At 41.4% G+C, this 22,866-nt stretch overlaps 1 protein-coding gene across 1 annotated transcript in view; it reads right to left on the reverse strand.

The window, feature by feature from the left end:
- afap1l2 (actin filament associated protein 1-like 2) overlaps window positions 1-22,866 on the reverse strand; it is a 139,305-nt gene that overhangs the window by 69,245 nt on the left and 47,194 nt on the right. Inside the window, 2 exon segments of the mRNA XM_029629768.2 lie at window positions 16,450-16,541; window positions 18,176-18,265. Of these exon segments, the coding sequence (XP_029485628.2) occupies window positions 16,450-16,541; window positions 18,176-18,265 (182 nt within the window).

The raw sequence follows: 22,866 nt of genomic DNA on the forward strand, positions 1-22,866 counted from the left end.
ATTACATGACCTAAACGCTGCCCGTTTCTGCATAATTCAGACAGGCAATGAGCCCCGTCGGGTCTTTTTTAAAAATGGCGGTTGGGGAAGTGGAACTAATGCGTGATAGTGAGAAGGAGAGAAGTTGTGTGGGAAAATTGCTTTTTTTCACTTGATCTGTCCAACTTATCACCTTATCGCCTCTAAAATGTAAATAAAACACTATAAAGAGTTTACATAATGTGTCATTACATACCTATTTGAAGGTTTGAATTTGAATTGGGTTTTTAGGGCGGTGCTAAAGTGATCTTAGAAGTTAACAGCAGCTTTGAGAATGATGATTGCATGCAATGATGACGCAAAAAAATGACTAGGTATCCCTCCCTTACCCCCGTCACTGTCCATTTCTTGTTTTTAAAGAATGAGAGAAGTGCTACACCTGGTGGAGAGAGATTGTAAGACAGAAATAGTTGCTTTTTGCGTGCTGTACATTACGACATGACACGTCTCGATGTAACGGAGGGTCCGTTTTTTGAACTTTTCTCCAATACTATAGAGCTATTACCATGTCGATCAACGCTTGAATAGAAACCTAGTTCACACCCCCGATTTTAAAGTCAACACAGTCGCTACAGTCCCATTAGTTTTCTTTGTAGCCTCGTTTGAATATCGTGGTTACGCACATTTGTACAGAATGGGGTGAATTTACGTTAACTTGCTAATGTTTACTGGCTGGCTCGCTAGCTAGCTAACGTTACTTGTATGATCTGTGTAGTAAATATGATTCCTGTCTTAGAGCCATTTGCATTGCTAGTTATAGCCTAATGTTAGCTAGCTAACATTGAACCTGGTTGGTTAGCTTCCTGTAGATTCATGCAGGGTTATAATGTTATGAGTTGGGATTATGGTTTATTGTTTAGCTCGCTACATGTCTAAACAAAAGACTCCACTATGCAAGTAACCATTTCAATAGAATGTTCATGATGTCACTGTGACAGACGTAGCTGGTAAATTTACTCCGATTTCAGCGTACTCGTCTGAGTGTGCCAGAGTGCAGAATAACTGACAAATTTACGGACGCTCAACGCCTGTTAAATATGGCTGGTGTCAGTAAACGTTGGCAAAAAAGCATCATTAAACTGTTCCCCACAGCACAGTTGCATTCACCAACGCTCTGGATAACATAACAGCCTAACCAGCTCTGCTAGGACTTCACCCTCCTAAGTCCAAACAGTCTCACTTCCCACGGCGACCAGAATCCCCCCCCACCTACCCCACACGCATAGGATGCATCCCAAATAGCAAACTATTCCCTGTATAGTGCACTCACTACTTTTACCAGAACCCTATGGGCCCTGGTCAAAAGTAGTGAACTGCATAGGGAATAGGTTGCCATTTGGGATGCAACCATACACACACACAATAACCCCTGCCTCATCACCACGGAAACAGCAGGCCAGGGTAGCGGTTCAGGAGTCAGGGAAAAAATAACAGTCGCGGGGGAAAGAATAGGGGGGAGTGTTTTGAGAAAGAGTGGGAAAAAAACAAAATGAACACCCAGAACATGGAAAGTCCCTCGTTCCTATGCCAAGAATTCAGCACAGCGAAAACACTCACTCTGGGCTGGGAAAGAGGGAGAAGATAGTGATACAAATCAGAAGGGCTGCTGTGTTGTTAATCCTGTGTCCAGGGCTCTGATAATGTCCCTGTCTATCTCCCTGCTCTTTCCCTCACTTAGAGGGAAAGTTGTGACACAACTATGGACACTTTGGTCCCAACTTTCATACTGGTTACTATAGGGAACCAAATTGAATTGCTCAATCATCAAACACAATGAAAATGAATTAGAGTTGTTAGCACAATAAAAGTCATTATAATAGAATACAAAAATGTATTTGACCATATTGTTGTCGTCATCATAATTTAAAGTGAAAGCAGTTTTTACTGGTGGTGGTAGCCTAGAATTACTGTATATTAGCAGTAGTAGTAAAACTGTATTTTCTGTTTGTACCTCCTTCATTATTCATAATGTAAATCGGGTCGTTCTTGAAATGTGGTGGCATTTGCGCCCCTTGCCTTTGCAACCATGAAAAACACTTTAAAAATACAAAGTCACACATCATACATGTTTTTGTTTATATTGAACTGTTTATCAATGATAAAAAATCATGCAAATCCTTTATACTGCAAAACTCTGTTTATGCATTATTACAAGTATTTAAGGAAAGCAAATTGGCTTGTCCCAGTAGTGATGTTTAGAGTTGTAGTGACATGTTTTGGAGATTTAGAGATAGCATCCAGTCTGGAGAAAACCTGGCACAATCCCTATGGAAAGTATTCAGACTCCTTGACTTTTTGTTATGTTACAGCCGTATTCTATAACGGATTAAAAAAAATGTTTTACAATAACCCATAATGAAGAAGGGAAAAAGCGAAAACAAATACCTTCGGAATTCAGACTCTTTGCTAGGAGACTCCAAATTGAGCTCAGGTGCATCATGTTTCCATTGATCATATTTGAGATGCTTCTACAACTTGATTGGAGTCCACCTGTGGTAGATTCAATTTATTGGACATGATTTGGAAAGCCACACACCTGTCTACCTGCCCACAGTTGACAGTGCATGTCAGAGAAAAAACCAAGCCATGAGGTCGAAGGAATTGTGCAAAGGAATACAAAAAATGTCAGTATCATTGAAGGTCACCAAGAACACAGTTCATTCTTAAATGGAAAAAGTTTGGAACCACCGAGACTCTTCCTAGAGCTGGCTGCCTGGCCAAACTGAGCAATTGGGAGAGAAGGGCCTTGGTCAGGGAGGTGATCAAGAACCTGATGGTCACTCTGACAGAGCGCCAGAGTTCGTCTGTGGAGATGGGAGAACCTTCCAAAAGGACAACCATCTCTAGAGCACTCCACCAAATCGGGCCATTATGGTAGAGTGGCCAGACAGAAGCCACTCCTCAATAAAAGGCACATGACAGCCCGCTTGGAGTTATCCAAAGGGCACCTAAAGAAATCATGAGAAACAAGATTCTCTGGTCTGATGAAACCAAGATTGAACTCCATGGACTGAATGCCAAGCATCACGTCTGGAGAAAACCTGGCACAATCCCTATTGTGAAGCATGGTGGTGGCAGCATCATGCTGTGGGGATGTTTTTCAGAGGCAGACACTGGGAGACTAGTCAGGATGGAGGGAAAGATGAACGGAGCAAAGCACAGAGAGATCCTTGATGAAAACCTGATCCAGAGTGCTCAGGACCTCAGCCTGGGGCAAAAGTTCACCTTCCAACAGGACAATAGCCCTGAGCACACAGCCAAGACAACACGGGAGTGGATTTGGGAAAAGTCTCTGAATGTCCTGGAGTGGCCCAGCCAAAGCCTGGACTTGAACCCAATTGAACATCTCTGGAGAGACCTGAAAATGGCTGTGCAGCAACACTCCCCATCCAACCTAACAGAGCTTGCGAATATCTGCAGAGAAGAATGGGAGAAACTCCCAAATACAGATGTGCCAGAGCATGTAGCATCATTACCAGAAAAGAATCAAGGCTGTAATCACTGCCAAACATCCTTCAACAAAGTACTGAGTAAAGGGTCTGAATACTTATGTGAATATGATATTAGTTTATTTTTTATTTGTCAACATTTCTAAAAACCTGTTTTTGCTTTGTCATTAAGGGGTAATGCATGCAGATTAATGAGGGGAAAAAAACAAATTAATCAATTTTAGAATAAGGGTGTAACGTAATAAAATGTAATAAAATGAATACTTTCCAAATGCACTGTATCTATTATTTTGAATGCTAGAAAGTAAACAAAATGATGTAATATATTGTATAGATCAATAAAAACAAAGGCGACTAATAAAATGCATATTTTTATCACTAGTATAATGCATGTCCCTTAGTTTTAGATCATTGGTGTTACCGCCTTGAAAGTCACTCATTTCAAAGGACCTTGAGCATTCTCTTCAGAGTCAAAAGTATCTACATTTTAAAGAAGTTATTAGCTAATCCCCCCGTTTTAATATGTTAAACATTTGAGGATTCCATTGATCATTTTGTGTGTCTAAATCCAAAGTGTCACTTTGTGTTATTCGATTTAAATGAAGGGAAATAGCATTGTGAGCTAAATAATGAATCATATCACTTAGGTTAATTCTTTTCTAAGGGTTAATTGCCTTAGATTTGGGCATCTGTGGCCTCCATTCAAGAAAATCCTCAATAACCCCAAATGTCACATTGGTGTTACCATCATTCAGTGTTTTCCATAAGTACATGGAGTAGCCAAACAAATAGAAAAAGTAGCCAGCCCCAGGGTGTTCCGGGCAGGTATGGTCACAGAATTTTTTGGGGGGCCAGAATGAGCTCTATTTTGGTATCCTCTGGTATGGTCTAATGCCTGGATTCCATCCGAAATGCACAGCTAAATTAGTCATGCCTGAAATCCCTTTTATACTTAGTCAGTGTGGAGAACCAAATTGAATTGCTCAATCATTTTCAAACATGATGATTATGTTAGCATAATAACAGTCATTATAATATAATCCCAAAAATGTATTTGATCACATTGTTATTGTCATCATAATTTAAAGTGAAAGCAGTTTGTACTGGTGGTGGAAGTACACAGCTAAATTATTAATGCCAGGATTCCATCTGAAATACAAATCAAACCAATATTTTATTTGTCAAATTCGCCAAAAACAACAGGTGTAGATCTTAAATGCTTACTTACAACAATGCAGTTTTAAGAAAAATACCCCCAAAAAGTAAGAAACAAAAGTAACAAATAACTAAAGAGCAGCAGAAAAATAACAATAGCGAGGCTATATACAGGGGGTACGGTACAGAGTCAATGTGTGGGGGAACCGGTTAGTCGAGGTAAATGAGGTAATATGTACATGTAGGTAGAGTTAAAGTGACTATGCATGGATAATAAACAGAGAGTAGCAGCAGTGTAAAAGAGGGAGGGAGGCAATGCAAATAGTCTGAGTAGCCATTTGATTGGCTGTTCAGGAGTCTTATTGCTTGGGGGTAGAAGCTGTTAAGAAGCCTTTTGGACTTAGACTTGGTGCTCCGGTACCACTTGCCGTGCGGTAGCAGAGAGAACAGTCTATGACTAGGGTGGCTGGAGTCTTTGACAATTTTTAGGGCCTTCCTCTGATACCGCCTGGTACAGAGGTCCTGGATGGCAGGAAGCTTCACCCTGGTGATGTACTGGGCCGTACGCACTACCCTCTGTAGTGCCTTGCGGTAGGAGGCCGAGCAGTTGCCATACCAGGCAGTGATGCAACCTGTCAGGATGCTCTTGATGGTGCAGCTGTAGAACCTTTTGAATATCTGAGGACCCATGCAAAATCTTTTCAGTCTTCTGAGGGGGAATAGGTTTTGTCGTGCCCTCTTCACAACTGTCTTGATGTGCTTGGACCATGTTAGTTTGTTGGTGATGTGGACACCAAGGAACTTGAAGCTCTCAACCTGCTCCACTACAACCCTGTCGATGAGAACAGGGGCGTGCTCGGTCCTCCTTTTCCTGTAGTCCACAATCATCTTCTTTATCTTGATCACGTTGAGGGAGAGGTTGTTGTCCTTGCACCACACGGTCAGGTCTCTGACCTCCTTCCTCTAGGCTGTCTCGTCGTTGTCGGTGATCAGGCCTACCACTGTTGTGTCATCGGCAAACTTAATGACGGAGTTGTATTCGTGCCTGGCCGTGCAGTCATGAGTGAACAGGTAGTACAGGAGGGGACTGAGCACACACCCCTGAGGGGCCCCCGTGTTGAGGATCAGCGTGGCGGATGTGTTGTTACCTACCCTTACCACCTGGGTGTGGCCAGTCAGGAAGTCCAGGATCCAGTTGCAGAGGAAGGTGTTTAGTCCCAGGGTCCTTAGCTTAGAGATGAGCTTTGAGGACACTATTGTGTTGAACGCTGAGCTGTAGTCTATGAATAGCATTCTCACATAGGTGTTCCTTTTGTCCAGGTGTGAAAGTGCAGTGTGGATTTTGCATCATATGTGGATCTGTTGGGGCGGTATGCAAATTGGAGTGGGTCTAGAGTTTCTGGGATAATGGTGTTGAAGTGAGCCATGACCCGCCTTTCAAAGCACTTCATGGCTACAGACGTTATTGAATACTTTAACGACTTTACATCCCAGATTGGTAAAATTAGTTTTGGTATTGAGTAGAAAGACATGACTTTACAATTAGAATTACCTAAAATGTATGAATTCAGTGTGATGTTAGTTGTTTTGGATATCGTCTAGGCCTATATGATCAGGACTATTTTCTAAGTAAGATCACCTTTAACATTAAACCAGTCTTCTCTTGGAGGGACAAAATGGCGCCGTAGAGTGAGCACCGTGTTTCAGTGAGCTCCTGTGGCATTTGTTAGTTTCTCTCTTTATATTCATTTCTGAGATTGAAAAAGTAGTACAATTTGTGACATAAATTACTCTACGGGTATTGATGAGTATTTCTCAAAGGATTCCGTCAACATGCCTGGCAGAACTACTAAGAGCTTGACCAAAACCACCACCCCTGTACAGTCGTGGCCAAAAGTTATGAGAATGACACAAATATTAATTTTCAAAGTCTGCTGCCTCAGTTTGTATGATGGCAATTTGCATATACTTCAGAATCTTATGAGGGATCAGATGAATTGCAATTAATTGCAAAGTTCCTCTCTGCCATGCAAATGAACTGAATCCCCAAAAAATATTTCCACTGCATTTCAGCCCTGCCACGGAAGAACCACCGGTGTGAGTGTTGACGAGGACAAGGATGGATATCACTCTGTCATGCTGATTGAGTTTGAATGCAATGCTCTATTTTCCGGCTACCCGGATAAAGCACTAAATAAACTTCAGTTAGTGCTGAATACGGCTGCTAGAATCCTGACTAGAACCAAAAAATTTGATTATATTACTCCAGTGCTAGCCTCTCTACACTGGCTTCCTGTCAAAGCAAGGGCTGATTTCAAGGTTTTACTGCTAACCTACAAAGCATTACATGGGCTTGCTCCTACCTATCTCTCTGATTTGGTCCTGCCGTACATACCTACACGTACGCTACGGTCACAAGACGCAGGCCTCCAAATTGTCCCTAGAATTTCTAAGCAAACAGCTGGAGGCAGGGCTTTCTCCTATAGAGCTCCATTTTTATGGAACGGTCTGCCTACCCATGTCAGAGACGCAAACTCGGTCTCAACCTTTAAGTCTTTACTGAAGACTCATCTCTTCAGTGGGTCATATGATTGAGTGTAGTCTGGCCCAGGAGTGGGAAGGTGAACGGAAAGGCTCTGGAGCAACGAACCGCCCTTGCTGTCTCTGCCTGGCCGATTCCACTCTTTCCACTGGGATTCTCTGCCTCTACCCTGTTACGGGGGCTGAGTCACTGGCTTACTGGGGCTCTCTCATGCCGTCCCTGGGGGGTGCGTCACCTGGGTGGGTTGATTCACTGTTGTGGTCGGCCTGTCTGGGTTGGCGCCCCCCTTGGGTTGTGCCGTGGCGGAGATCTTTGTGGGCTATACTCGGCCTTGTCTCAGGATGGTAAGTTGGTGGTTGAAGATATCCCTCTAGTGGTGTGGGGGCTGTGCTTTGGCAAAGTGGGTGGGGTTATATCCTTCCTGTTTGGCCCTGTCCGGGGTGTCCTCGGATGGGGCCACAGTGTCTCCTGACCCCTCCTGTCTCAGCCTCCAGTATTTATGCTGCATTAGTTTATGTGTCGGGGGGCTAGGGTCAGTTTGTTATATCTGGAGTACTTCTCCTGTCCTATTCGGTGTCCTGTGTGAATCTAAGTGTGCGTTCTCTAATTCTCTCCTTCTCTCTTTCTTTCTCTCTCTCGGAGGACCTGAGCCCTAGGACCATGCCCCAGGACTACCTGACATGATGACTCCTTGCTGTCCCCAGTCCACCTGGCCATGCTGCTGCTCCAGTTTCAACTGGCCTGGGCCCTAGGACCATGTCCCAGGACTACCTGACATGATGACTCCTTGCTGTCCCCAGTCCACCTGGCCATGCTGCTGCTCCAGTTTCAACTGTTCTGCCTTACTATTATTCAACCATGCTGGTCATTTATGAACATTTGAACATCTTGGCCACGTTCTGTTATAATCTCCACCCGGCACAGCCAGAAGAGGACTGGCCACCCCACATATGCTCTCTCTAATTCTCTCTTTCTTTCTCTCTCTCGGAGGACCTGAGCCCTAGGACCGTGCCCCAGGACTACATGACATGATGACTCCTTGCTGTCCCCAGTCCACCTGACTGTGCTGCTGCTCCAGTTTCAACTGTTCTGCCTTATTATTATTCGACCATGCTGGTCATTTATGAACATTTGAACATCTTGGTCATGTTCTGTTATAATCTCTACCCGGCACAGCCAGAAGAGGACTGGCCACCCCACATAGCCTGGTTCCTCTCTAGGTTTCTTCCTAGGTTTTGGCCTTTCTAGGGAGTTTTTCCTAGCCACCGTGCTTTTACACCTGCATTGTTTGCTGTTTGGGGTTTTAGGCTGGGTTTCTGTACAGCACTTTGAGATATCAGCTGATGTACGAAGGGCTATATAAATAAATTTGATTTGATTTGATTTGATTTGAAATTTGATTTGAATAACAAACTGGAATCTTCAAAAGGATGGTAGTGCTTGGAATCATTGTTCTTCCTGTCAACCATGGTTACCTGCAAGGAAACACATGCCGTCACCATTGCTTTGCACAAAAAGGGCTTCACAGGCAAGGATATTGCTGCCAGTATGATTGCACCTAAATCAACCATTTATCGGATCATCAAGCACTTCAAGGAGAGCAGTTCAATTGTTGTGAAGAAGGATTCTTGGCACCCAAGAAAGTCCAGCAAGCGCCAGGACCATCTCCTAAAGTTGATTAAGCTGCGGGATCGGGGCACCACCAGTACAGAGCTTGCTAAGGAATGGCAGCAGGCAGGTGTGAGTGCATCTGCACGCTTTTGCAGGATAGCCTAGTGTCAAGAATCCCCTTTCCGATTGTTTGGGGAATCCGTAAAAAAGCTTGTCCGGAGAAGACAAGGTGAGCACTACCATCAGTCCTGTGTCATGCCAACAGTAAAGCATCCTGAGACCATTCATGTGTGGGGTTGCTTCTCAGCCAAGGGAGTGGGCTCACTCACAATTTTGCCTAAGAACACAGCCATGAATGAAGAATGGTACCAACACATCCTCCGAGCAACTTCTCCCAACCATCCAGGAACAGTTTGGTGACGAACAATGCCTTTCCCAGCATGATGGAGCACCTTGCCATAAGGCAAAAGTGATAACTAAGTGGCTCGGGGAACAAAACATCGATATTTTGGGTCCATGACCAGGAAACTCTCCAGACCTTAATCCCATTGAGAACTTGTGGTCAATCCTCAAGAGGTGGGTGGACAAACAAAAGAAACAAAGTTCTGACAAACTCCAAGCATTGATTATGCAAGAATGGGCTGCCATCAGTCAGGATGTGGCCCAGAAGTTAATTGACAGCATGCCAAGGTGGATTGCAGAGGTCTTGAAAAAGAAGGGTCAACACTGCAAATATTGACTCTGCATCAAATTCATGTAATTGTTAATAAAAGCCTTTGACACTTATGAAATGCTTGTGATTATACTTCAGTATCCCATAGTAACATCTGGTGTACTAAGCTATATGGAATTGTTTATGAAATTCATACCAAGGATCTTTTAGCTATTTGATTTTGTAATTTAGGAGCAGTTAAAAGTTTGGCCACCTCTACTCATTCGAGGGTTTTTCTTTATTGTTATTATTATTATTAACAGTGAAGACATCACAACTATGAAATGACACATGTAGTAACCAAAAAAGTGTTAAACAAATCAAAATATATTTTATATTTGAGATTCTTCAAAGTAGCCACCCTTTGCCTTGATGACAGCCTTGCACAAACTTGGCATTCCCTCAACCAGCTTCATGAGGTAGTCACCTGGAATGTATTTCAATTAACAGGTGTGCCTTGTTAAAAATTAATGTGTTTATGCGTTTGAGACAATCAGTTGTGTTGTGACAATGTAGGGGTGGTATACAGAAGCTAGCACTATTTGGTAAGATACCAAATCCATATGGCAAGAACAGCTCAAATAAGCAAAGAGAAACAACAGTCCATCATTACTTTAAGACATGAAGGTCAGTCAATGCAAAACATTTGAAGAACTTTGAACGTTTCTTCAAGTGCAGTCACAAAAACCGCCAAGTTCTACGATGAAACTGGCTCTCATGAGCACTGCCACAGGAAAGGAAGAACCAGAGTTACATCTGCTGCAGAGGATACGTTCATTAGAGTTACCAGCCTCAGAAATTGAAGGCAAAATAAATGGTTCGCAGAGTTTAAGTAGCAGATACATCTCAACATCAACTGTTCAGAGGAGACTGTGTGAATAAGGCCTTCATGGTCAAATTGCTGCAAAGAAGCCACTACTTAAGGACAGCAATAATAAGAAGAGACTTGCTTGGGCCAAGAAACACGAGCAATGGACATTACCAGGTGCAAATCTATCCGTTGGTCTGATTAGTCCAAATTTGTGATTTGTCTTTGTGTGAGACAGAGTAGGTGAGCGGATGATCTCTGCATGTGTGGTTCCCACAGTGAAGCATGGAGGAGGAGGTGTGATGGTGTAGGGGTGCTTTGCTGGTTACATTGTCAGTGATTTATTTAGAATTCAAGGCACACTTAACCAGCATAGCCTCCACAGCATTCTGCAGCGATACTCCATCCCATTTGTATTGCTCTTAGTGGGACTGTCATTTGTTTTTCAACCGGACAATGACCCAACACACTTTCAGGCTGTGTAAGGGCTATTTGACCAAGAAGGCGAGTGATGGAGTGCTGCATCAGATGACCTGGCCTCCACAATCACCCAACTTCAACCCAATTGAGATGGTTTGGGATGACTTGGACCGCAGAGTGAAGGAAAAGCAGCCAACAAGTGCTCAGCATATGTGGGAACTCCTTAAAAAACTTCTTCAGGATTGGTGGGTCCCCTGCGGGACGGTTGAGCTGAAGTATTCTAATGCAATTAGCATGAGGTTGTAAGTAACAAGAAGATTTCCCAGGACATAGACATATCTGATATTGTCAGAAATATTACATTCTTGTTAATCTAACTGCACTGTTCAATTTACAGTAGCTATTACAATGAAATAATACCATGTTATTTTTTTATTTAACCTTTATTTAACCAGGTAGGCAAGTTGAGAACAAGTTCTCATTTACAATTGCGACCTGGCCAAGATAAAGCAAAGCAGTTCGACACATACAACGACACAGAGTTACACATGGAGTAAAACAAACATACAGTCAATAATACAGTAGAAACAAGTCTATATACGATGTGAGCAAATGAGGTGAGATAAGGGAGGTAAAGGCAAAAAAAGGCCATGGTGGCAAGTAAAACACTGGAATGGTAGATTTGCAGTGGAAGAATGTGCAAAGTAGAAATAAAAATAATGGGGTGCAAAGGAGCAAAATAAATAAATAAAATAAATACAGTAGGGAAAGAGGTAGTTGTTTGGGCTAAATTATAGGTGGGCTATGTACAGGTGCAGTAATCTGTGAGCTGCTCTGACAGCTGGTGCTTAAAGTTAGTGAGGAAGATAAGTGTTTCCAGTTTCAGAGATTTGTGTAGTTCGTTCCAGTCATTGGCAGCAGAGAACTGGAAGGAGAGGCGGCCAAAGGAAGAATTGGTTTTGGGGGTGACCAGAGACATATACCTGCTGTAGCGCGTGCTACAGGTGGGTGATGCTATGGTGACCAGCGAGCTGAGATAAGGGGGACTTTACCTAGCAGGGTCTTGTAGATGACATGGAGCCAGTGGGTTTGGCGACGAGTATGAAGCGAGGGCCAGCCAACGAGAGCATACAGGTCGCAATGGTCGGTAGTATATGGGGCTTTGGTGACAAAATGGATGGCACTGTGATAGACTGCATCCGATTTGTTGAGTAGGGTATTGGAGGCTAGTTTCTAAATGACATCGCCGAAGTCGAGGATTGGTAGGATGGTCAGTTTGGCATGTTTGGCATGAGTGAAGGATGCTTTGTTGCGAAATAGGAAGCCAATTCTAGATTTAACTTTGGATTGGATATGTTTGATGTGGGTCTGGAAGGAGAGTTTACAGTCTAACCAGACACCTAGGTATTTGTATTTGTCCACGTATTCTAAGTCAGAGCCGTCCAGAGTAGTGATGTTGGACAGGCGGGCAGGTGCAGGCAGCGATCGGTTGAAGAGCATAGATTTAGTTTTACTTGTATTTAAGAGCAATTGGAGGCCACGGAAGGAGAGTTGTATGGCATTGAAGCTTGCCTGGAGGGTTGTTAACACAGTGTCCAAAGAAGGGCCAGAGTATACAGAATGGTGTCGTCTGCGTAGAGGTGGATCAGAGACTCACCAGCAGAAAGAGCGACATAATAGATGTATACAGAGAAGAGAGTCAGTCCAAGAATTGAACCCTGTGGCACCCCCATAGAGACCCTCCGATTTGACACACTGAACTCTATCAGAGAAGTAGTTGGTGAACCAGGCGAGGCAATCATTTGTGAAACCAAGGCTGTTGAGTCTGCCGATGAGGATGTGGTGATTGACAGAGTCGAAAGCCTTGGCCAGATCAATGAATACGGCTGCACAGTAATGTTTCTTATCGATGGTGGTTAAGATATCGAGGAGAGTGCACAGTTGTGAACATGAAAAGTTATTTGTAAACAAATTAGGCACATTTGGCCAGTCTTGGTACAAGATTTTGAACATAAATGCAATGGTTGTTTGGATCAGTCTGAAACTTTGCACATACACTGCTGCCATCTAGTGGGCAAAATCTAAATTGCACCTCAGCTGGAATAATACATTATGGCCTTTCTCTTGCATATCACAGATGGTACAAATACAATTTAAAAAGTTATTTCTTTGTATTATCTTTTACCAGATCTAATGTGCGATATTCTGCTACATTCCTTTCACATTTCCACAAACTGCAAAGTGTTTTCTTTCAAATGATACCAAGAATATTCATATCCTTGCTTCAAGGCCTGAGCTACAGGCAATTAGATTTGGGTATGACATTTTAGGTGGAAATTGAAAACAAGGGGCCAATCCTTAAGAGGTTTTAAAGACTGTTGGAAAAACATTCCAGGTGAAGCTGGTTGAGAGAATGACATGAGTGTGCAAAGCTGTCATCAAGGAAAGGGTGGCTACTTTGAAGAATCTCAAATATATTTAGATTTGTTTAACACTTTTTTGGAAGCTGTTTTTCAGACTCTCGGTCCCAACTTTGATTCACCTGTACTGACCTCGCCTTTCGGATGACAGCGGGGTGAACAGGCAGTGGCTCGGGTGGTTGTTGTCCTTGATGATCTTTTTGGCCTTCCTGTGACACCGGGTACTGTAGGTGTCCTGTAGGTCAGGTAGTTTGCCCCCCCCCTGCTTCGGGCAGACTGCACCACTCTCTGGAGAGCCCTGCGGTTGCAGGTTACCGTACCAGGCAGTGATACAGCCCGACAGGATCCTCTCAATTGTGCATCTGTAAAAGTGTGCGAGGGTTTTAGGTGCCAAGCCACAAATCTGCAGCCTCCTAAGGTTGAAGAAGCACTGTTGCACCTTCTTCACCACACTGTCTGTGTGGGTAGACCATTTCAGATCGTCAGTGATGTGTACGCCGAGGAACTTGAAGCTTTCTACCTGCTCCACTGCGGTCCCGTCGATGTGGATAGGGGTGTGCTCCCTCTGCTGTTTCTGGAAGTCCACGATTAGCTCCTTTGTTTTGTCAATATAAACCCTAGGTAAAACTGGCCAATTTGCAGTGTACCATACACTGCTGGTTCACGCAGCCCTGTATGGTACACTGCTGGTTCACGCATTCTCTCTTCTGAATAAAATCACAACATTTGAAAGACAGTTAATATCTTTGTTATGATTTCTATGTCAGTACTGTATATGTTCAATGGAATTAAGGGAAAACCAGATGCATGCACAAATTTTCCCACACACCTATCTTTTTAGACTCCACAAACTCCTCATGTTAAAGTTTAAACGCTGAGGTAAACACAAATTCTCAGACTCTTTAAAATAAATTGAAATAATTACAATAAAAAACGTATTATTTTTTATTTCACCTTTATTTAACCAGGTAGGCTAGTTGAGAACAAGTTATCATTTACAACTGTGACCTGGCCAAGATAAAGCAAAGCAGTGAAACACAAACAAGAACACAGGAGTTACACATGGAATAAACAAACATATAGTCTATAATAAAATAGAAAAGGTCTATATACAGTGTGTGCAAATGAGGTAGGATAAGGGAGGTGGCAAAATAATTACAATATAGCAATTAAACAATTAAACACGGCAATTAAACACTCTTATTCAGAAGGGTTCTATGTAGAACCACTCTTGCCTTCCAAAGAATCTTCAAATAACCCTTTCTTCCAAAAAGGTTTCTTCAGATGAAAACGGTAGAAAAAGATGGTAGAACCCTATCCCTCTGCAAATAATCCTTTCTAAGAGTGTACACACCCATGAGACAGCCAGAGTGGGTTGTATCATATTTTCACTAACAGTTCAGCAGCAGCCCAACTGTTTTATGTTCCCCATCATCAAAAATAACTAGCCAGCCAGCAAGCCAGAAGATCGCAAAAAGAAGGTAAGTTGACAGCGAAGGCAGGGAATTTCACGACAGTTGGGAGATCGAGTACTTGTTTGTGGACCATCGTTTGCCAAAAGACTGTGGCCGTAAATGAAAGAATTTAACATAAGGTGCAATTATGGGACAAAACACTGACTTGAATAGACATCAGAGGCTACAGAAAGTGGCAGAGTTAAATAAGGGCCTTGTACAACAGCAGACTGTTTTCAAAGCCAAAATCACAGAGTGATGCAGCAGTATAGGCCAGATTCTACCTAGAATGAAATAGCTAAATCAGGCTGACCATACACCAAAGGTGATTTTATCAAGCAGTGCATGGATAAAGTTAGCAAAGTAGTGGGCCCAGAAAAAAACGCAAGCATCTGCAAATGTCAGCCTTAGGAGAAATACAGTGGCAGATTGCGTGGATGAGCTAGCCAACGATCTACAAGAGCAGCTCGCTGAAAAAGCTAAATACTTTGTAGTTTACAACATTGCTGTTGACGAGAGCATGGTTGCTACAGACACTGCTCAGAATGTCAATTTTCATGCCTGGGGGGGATTCGTTAGTAAATCAATGCATGGCACGACCATAGGAAATCATTTTTCAATAAGTTGAGAAATGTGTAAATGACCAAGTTACAATGGGATAAACTTACTGGACGGACAACAGATGCGGAACCTTATATGTGCGGTGGGAGGAGCGGATTGGTTGGGAGGATGTGAGAGAAGATGCAGGAGGAGAATTGCCCCGACGAGCTGACAACATATTACTACTGTATTATACATCAGGAGGCACTTTGTGGTAAAGTACTAAGGACGGGGAACTGTAACAAAAACAGTAAACTTCATCAAGGCTAAGGGCTTGAACCACCATTCAGTTTCAGTCATTTCTTGGCGAGGTTCATTCAGAACATCAAGATGTGCCCTTCCACACAGTGGTGCGTTGGCCAAGTTGGGGTAAAGTGCTGAAGAGATTTTTTTTGAGCTGTGTGAGGAAATTTGTTGTTTCATGGAGAACAAGGGGAAAAACATTACTGAGCTCCTATCCAGCCACCAAAACAGCTCTCAAACCACAGCAACAGCAGATGTTGCTAATAAGAAAACTGTGCTGGGTGTGTCTCTCTCTGTGTGTGTGTGTGTGTGTGTGTGTGTGTGTGTGTGTGTGTGTGTGTGTGTGTGTGTACGTGTGGAGTTCAAAGACTCAGAAGGAAAGCTATAATCCCACCCTACTGTCTGTCTGTGACCCTTCCAATCTCACACAGCGCTAATTCAGGAGACCCCTAGCCTCCCCAGTCAACATTAAACTCATCAGTCCTCTCAAGTCTCACACTCTCATTTCCACACAAATGTTCCAATTGTATAAGGATAAAATACCTGTTTCTGTGGGTGATTACAACACATATTAAAGCCTTGATTAATAATGGTACCGCAGGCCTGGGATTTATAGTTACGGGAAAAAACATGGCTGTGCTACAACGACCAAATGAATGTGAGAAAAACCAGGCTAGAAATGGATGAGGCCAAAGATGCTTAACAGTTATGCTAGCAAGTGAGTTACGTTAGTATTTGATGTTAATCGTAGTCCTACACAAGGTAAAACACATGGTGTGTATATTATTACTTTTAAAAGTTGTATTATATTCTATGTAAAAAAAAAATATATATAACTGAAATGTATCATCAAAAGATAAGAGTCTTGCGGCACACCCCATTAAAGTCTGTATGGTTCAATATGCAAAGAACGATTTCTCAATACTCATGGATGTCCTAGCATGGATGTTAGGTGTAATTTGGAAAGGTGTAGTAAGATAAAGGAACATCACTCACTGTTCTAGGTGGTGGCAAGTCTGGAAGACTCTTCTGTGGGGCAGGGACATGTTTTCCTGCTCTCCCATTGGCCAGGGCATCTGGTGTGTTGTCTGGTCATTTTGACACAAAAGAAGAAGGACATTAGATGAAAATCAACAATGGCCATCAAAAGGAAGATAGGCAGTATTCTTCTTTGCATTTGTGAAATGACTAAGAGAATCATAATATTAAAATCAGGATAAAAACAGCACGCTTTTTGTAAGGCCTTAATCTTTTTCACTAGGTCTTAAAGGACTTTACTTTATACATGGGATTGTCTTCCCCTTTGTAATTTATATTGAACTATATAACCTTCCTTCTTAAACACCCATATGTAGCATACACCTGGGTGATGCATGCTGGTTACATTAGCCTTCTAGCCAAAATAGCAATGTTAACATTTTGCCTTACGTTTGCCTAATAGTTATTTGCCTATTTCTCTGTTCATTATGACAGTGGGTCCTTGTCTCTAAGCTACTGTATGCACATGCCAAAACAGCAGTCTTCCCCTCTCGACAGACATTCCACCTCTCAGCATGTAGACATCTGGGTTGTCATAGGAACCCAAGCAGTGTGCTTTATACTGGACACCTCTAGTCGTAAATTCACAGGAGTCACTGAAAGTTACAGAAATTACATTTAAACAAGTCTGCAGCGCTCACAAATTCAATACATCTGGCTGTTATCACTAAATCACTATGCTGTTGACATAAACACATTCAAACCCTCATATTGAGTTTCAAAATAGTTGGTTGAAAGAAAGGCTTTCTGTCTAGCCATGTGGGTACATGAGATGCAAGTTAGACAAGACACCCAACATGACAGGTATTCCCTTTTGTGTCCTTTAAAAAAAAAGGATCTCAACGTTTACATACATATGCAGTCTTTAGTCTATGTTATAATAAACACCCTTCCCAACCCCTCCATTCAAATAAAGAAAATGGTCTAGATGCATGACATCTTTTTGATCTGAGAACACCCTTGTACTTGGGGTGGCTGTAAAAAAAAAGCCTGTGGCTTTACTGGCCTTCGGTGTGGTAGATGTGTGTTAAGTCTAGTGTTTGGTCTGCTCATTTTTTATCACAGTACAAACGAAATGGCTCGCCTCAGGTGGTGGGTTTGAGAGGGGGGACAAAGAAAGAACTACTGAGAAATACACAGGAAACGAGTGTGTGTGTGGGGGAGGGGGAATGGTGTGGAAAGGTTGTTTTCACACTCCTAAACACCACTGACAGCTACTGTTGGAAACTTTGTTTAGTCTCACCAGTGGAAAGTGTGATGTAGCCTATCAAGCACATAAAACCTGTGATTGAATGGTGAACCTGATAAGAGCAGCAATACAATTTTCCAGTGGTTTAAGAAGAGCACAGTCCCAACAAAACAACCGTGACTGTGTTTTACGTGCATAATTCTGGGTTTTCACAGCGAAACTTGGTTTATTGATTGACATTAAGCAATTTTATTCTATGTTACTCTTATTTGTGAGGGACTGTGAATTGAGTTAAAGCCAGACCTGGGTTCAAATACGTAGGTAAAATACCAAAAGTGCAAAATTCAAGCTAAATTAAGTGCACCTCAAATATCGGATTATGAAAGTATGTAAAGCCTCAATAATACTAATTTACAATGTATGAACCAAACAAGTACAGAGTGCTACACCATCAAGCAGGTTCCACCTTGTAGGAAACAACCTATGAACTCTCACCTCTGTCAGCTTTGTCCTGACCCTGCCCAGTCACAATGACTTTATTCATGTAGATGTACTCCTCATCACCACCACCACCACCACCACCACCTGAAACATAGCAGTTGAGAGAAAACAGTAACATCAATCAACATGAGAAATATACTTCATTATGAATGCTGCTGATACAACCTACTTCAGAATTCAGTTTTGAATGAACAGAATCATGCTATGATACTGTACATTGTGGCAGCCCAGGGAAGTCAGAGGTGAAACTCAAAATAAAATAAGATTCACAACAAAGTTTTAATCAATTACTGAGATTAATAAATTACTATTGAGATTAATACACCTATAGTCTATCAACATTTCTACTATATAACAACATTCCAAAATTCACCCTGAACAAATATACATTCTAGTGAGATCAAAACCTATGGATAAACAGAGATAAAAAAAAATGTTTTAAAAGGTTATTAATTCCCATGCACGCTCATGGTGCATTTATCAGACATGAGTCAGAAACTTCCCCTCTTTTTGAAGGTTGTAAAGATCACAGGCCTGACTTACACTTTCTGATCCTACTATATCTGTTTGGATCAAGGGTTACACATCATGTAAAGACTACACTATGGCCCTGTACACACTCAAGTTGTACAATTGAAGTACAACAGATTTGGCAAACATGTAGTGGTACAACAAGATAGTTGTTCTGCCCAAACAAATAACTACAAAAGTTTTGTGGGGAGACAGTACAACAGTTGTGGAAGTATTTCTGTATCAGAAAAATATTATCAAGAGTATCACAAATAGGGCTGTTGCGGTGACTGTATTACCACCACACCGGCGGTCACGAGTCATGAAGGCAGTCAAATTCAACATGACCGTTTCGTACCACGGTAATTAGACGTCTCTGAGCTCTGATGCTGCTGCTGGTCATTAGTAGCCTACCAAACTTGCTAACTGCTTGGTACTCAGAACTATATTGTCCCTCTAAATCACTCTGACATCAATGCAAATGTATTTAGAAATCTAATCAAACACCATACGAGAGCCCAATGAGCTCCTGATGCGCAACATTTCTATCGGCTATGCAATTGTGGGAGAAAACAGGAGGATCCCATCAGCTTTCTATAGGCTAGGCCTACTATATTTATTTCTCAACTTTACTAATATTAAGCGGATTGCTTATATTTACAACAGGAGAACAGCCTACCTGGCTGGCATGAAAATAAACTCTGGGAAAAAGCATCCTCCATTCGCTATTTAAATGCATAGATGGCATGTATTTTTCCCCACTGCCCCTGTTACAATACAGGTGCATGATAATGGTAAATTCTAAATCAAAACAAATTTCACACATATATTATTTAGTAAATGGAAAGACAAGAATAAATCAAACATAGTCTGATGGGTGACAATATTATCCTATCACTTGTGAATGACATATTAACACTTGTGAATGATGCCCAGCATAAGAAACCATGCCTTTTTGTTGGAATCATAGTCGCACACCTCATGTAGCCTAAACCATAGGCCTGTATGTTTTGATAAGGTTTGTATCACAACTAAAGTGGCCAAATAACTTCTTAAAATGAAACACATTAATCTACTTTACAAGGGATGTAGAGCCTAACTGGCATATATAAGCAGCGCGTGAGTTTCTAGTTCACTATCAAATGCACCTTTATAATAAAAGCATTACATGCATAATTGCATTTGCGGTAACTTTTGATAATGGTGTTTTCCTCTAATGGAATATTTGTGCTTATAGCCTACTACCATGTGTGCATTGCTGCGCTTATAATGTGAGGAAATAGCCTAAAATTTAAGCTAAACTTTCTGATCTGTTTTTTTTTATGCTAGTGGTTGAATTCATTTGGGATCTATCGCATCCCACAACTGTCCCAGACTATGTTTGGAATATTTATTTCTCGCACAGAATAGAACATGTCAACTTTTGTACTATGGGGGATAGTACGTTGATATAGGCTCGTGCTTTTGCTGTTCGTTAGGCCTAAACATCTTGTTGGCTGACGAAAAGTAAATGTGGACAGTTCTTCCAATATCTTCAATATGCACCTTGGAATTGAATAAGGACATGCGCAGTTGCGTCGCCGATGTGTCTGTCTTAACTTGTAGCCTGTGAGAAAGACCTGATCATGTGAAGGAGAGCCGTGTGAGTGAAAAGACGCTTAGGAAGAAGGAGAAGGGCACAACACAGCACTTCGGGACGCAAAAGGCAAGGATTTCTTTAGGGTGTATTAAAGCCACAAAGGGAATGCGGCCATGAAATTCGAGGCATTATCAAATGCTTGTCAAATTGTGAATGACAGACTTTTGGAGTGTGTAAAACATGCGCAAAAAAAAACTAAGCAGAACTCATGCCATTCAAGCGACTTTTTTCAAATCATCACTAGAGTCTCATCATGCAGCCTTACAAAGTATTAAAAATCTAAACATATAGCCCAATGTTTGTAGAACAACTAAAGTTACATTAATAACTCTAAATTGAGCATATAAGTGAAAGAATTTCTTTGTTAACCACTCAACACAGAATAGCCGCATCTGCGTACTCCCTCAAATCGTTTGGAGAAAATATTTATATTATTTGTTCAATTGTATTCTTCATACTATAAAATAATAAAATAATATAAAATAATGCCATGGAATTATAAGCTAATCTTATAAGCTAAATTAACTAGTGTAGCCCACAGCTAGTGTAGCCCACAGCCATTTGACATTGCCACATCAGGACAACTCAAGAGTATACTATTATTTTCTTCTGAAATAGACTACATTTTCTTCAAATCATGCTTCTTCAGACCCGTCTAAAATAAATAATGGATTTATTGTGAAGGTGTAGGCTATATTACATAGATTTATTCAACTTTTTAAAATAGCTTGTAGGCTATGTGTGGAAGCCTGGAGATGCTAAATGTTTTTATGTTAATAAACTTTCAAATTACAGTGAGATCAACAGTTATTTGCTTGACAATCACCAGCTAACAAAATTGTGTGACCGCCACAGCCCTAATCACAATCAATGTCAAATGCATTGTACATCAGTTGTCAAATGCTTTATACAACACGAGTGTCTGCGGGGGCTCTGAGGAGAAAGAGTCACATACAAAGTATACGATAAGGGTTTTTTGAGACGGGGATAGTTGGTTTTGGCTATTGCAGTGTAAACTCTGAGAAGAAAAGGAGCCTCGAAGGACCTTTTGGGATTCAAAATGATGATGTCACTGTGGGTGAACCTTTTCGAATCAAAAAGGTTCCTTGAGGAACCCCTCTAGAAAAAGTTCACATTTGTAAGGGTTCAAACAGGAACTTCTTTTGTGAGGAGAGGTTCAAATTTGAACCTTAATTGTAATATATTATTACTGTCATTGACATGATTATTATTGTTATTATTATAGTAAATGCATTACATTAGTATTTTAATATCATAATAACTATCAATAATATATTGTAACAAAATGGTGACTATTGTAATGGAATACTACTTTGCACTTTAAGTTCACATTATGTCAGCCTTTAACCTTTAAGTAGTATGTAGCTTGGTCTTGGTGGGACAGCTCTCTTCTATCCATTGCTTCCGTCTTTGATTGGTCGACTTTGTGGAGGGGAGGAGCGTGGTTGGCAAAGCATTTGTTTATAGGAGTAGTGAATGGATATTTTTCTGTTGAATTTCAAGTCAGCAGGCAGATAAATAGAGGTGGAAATAGGTCAATCATAGATATATCAATGATTGTAACCTTTAATGACTATACAACTGCACACATGAACAGGAATGACAATTCCTCTCACGGATGGCATAAAATAACTTCTTGAAAGCCATGCCCCCAATTAGCCACGCCTTCAGTCTTCTGACATATACAATATATACACTTTACTATAAATAAACTTCAACTGCTAATAATAAGCCAGGAAATTCCATTTAGAAATTCAATTTAATTACAGTTAGACAAGCTACTTCAGTCCTTGACTCCATTGCTGAGTCTGACAGGCAAATACAAAGGCAAAATGAATCCAAAATGCTCTTAAAGCGCCACCGAAAAGGTTCCTCCAAGAACCCTTTGCTACATTGAACCATTAAATGATCCTCCAACTAACCAAAGGTGCAAATATGATGTCATTGACTAGCAATGGTTCCTTGAGAAAGTCCAGGGCTCCTTGAGGATCTCCAGGGATCCTCAAGTCAACCTTAATTCTAAGAGTGTAGCCTGTTTTGTGAATGTTCTAGAAAATCAAATCAAATCAAATTGTACTTGTCACATGCGCCGAATACAACAGGTGTAGACCTTACAGTGAAATGCTTACTTACAAGTCCTTAACCAACAATGCAGTTAATAAACATAAATGTTAAGTAAAAAATAGATAACAAATAATTAAGTAACAAATAATTAAAGAGCAGCAGTAAAATAACAATAGCAAGGCTATATACAGGGGGTACCAGTACAGAGTCAATGTGCGAGGGTACAGGTTAGCCGAGGTAATTGAGGTAATATGTAGTTGTAGGTAGAGTTAAAGTGACAATGCATAGATAATAAACAGAGAGTAGCAGCAGTGTAAAAGAGGGAGGGAGGCAATGCAAATAGTCTGAGTAGCCATTTAATTAGCTGTTCAGGAGTCTTATGGCTTGAGGGTAGAAGCTGTTAAGAAGCGTTTTGGACCTAGACTTGGTGCTCCGGTACTGCTTGCCGTGT

The sequence above is a fragment of the Oncorhynchus nerka genome, linkage group LG23 (genome assembly GCF_034236695.1).
Source record: "Oncorhynchus nerka isolate Pitt River linkage group LG23, Oner_Uvic_2.0, whole genome shotgun sequence".
NCBI lineage: Eukaryota > Metazoa > Chordata > Actinopteri > Salmoniformes > Salmonidae > Oncorhynchus > Oncorhynchus nerka.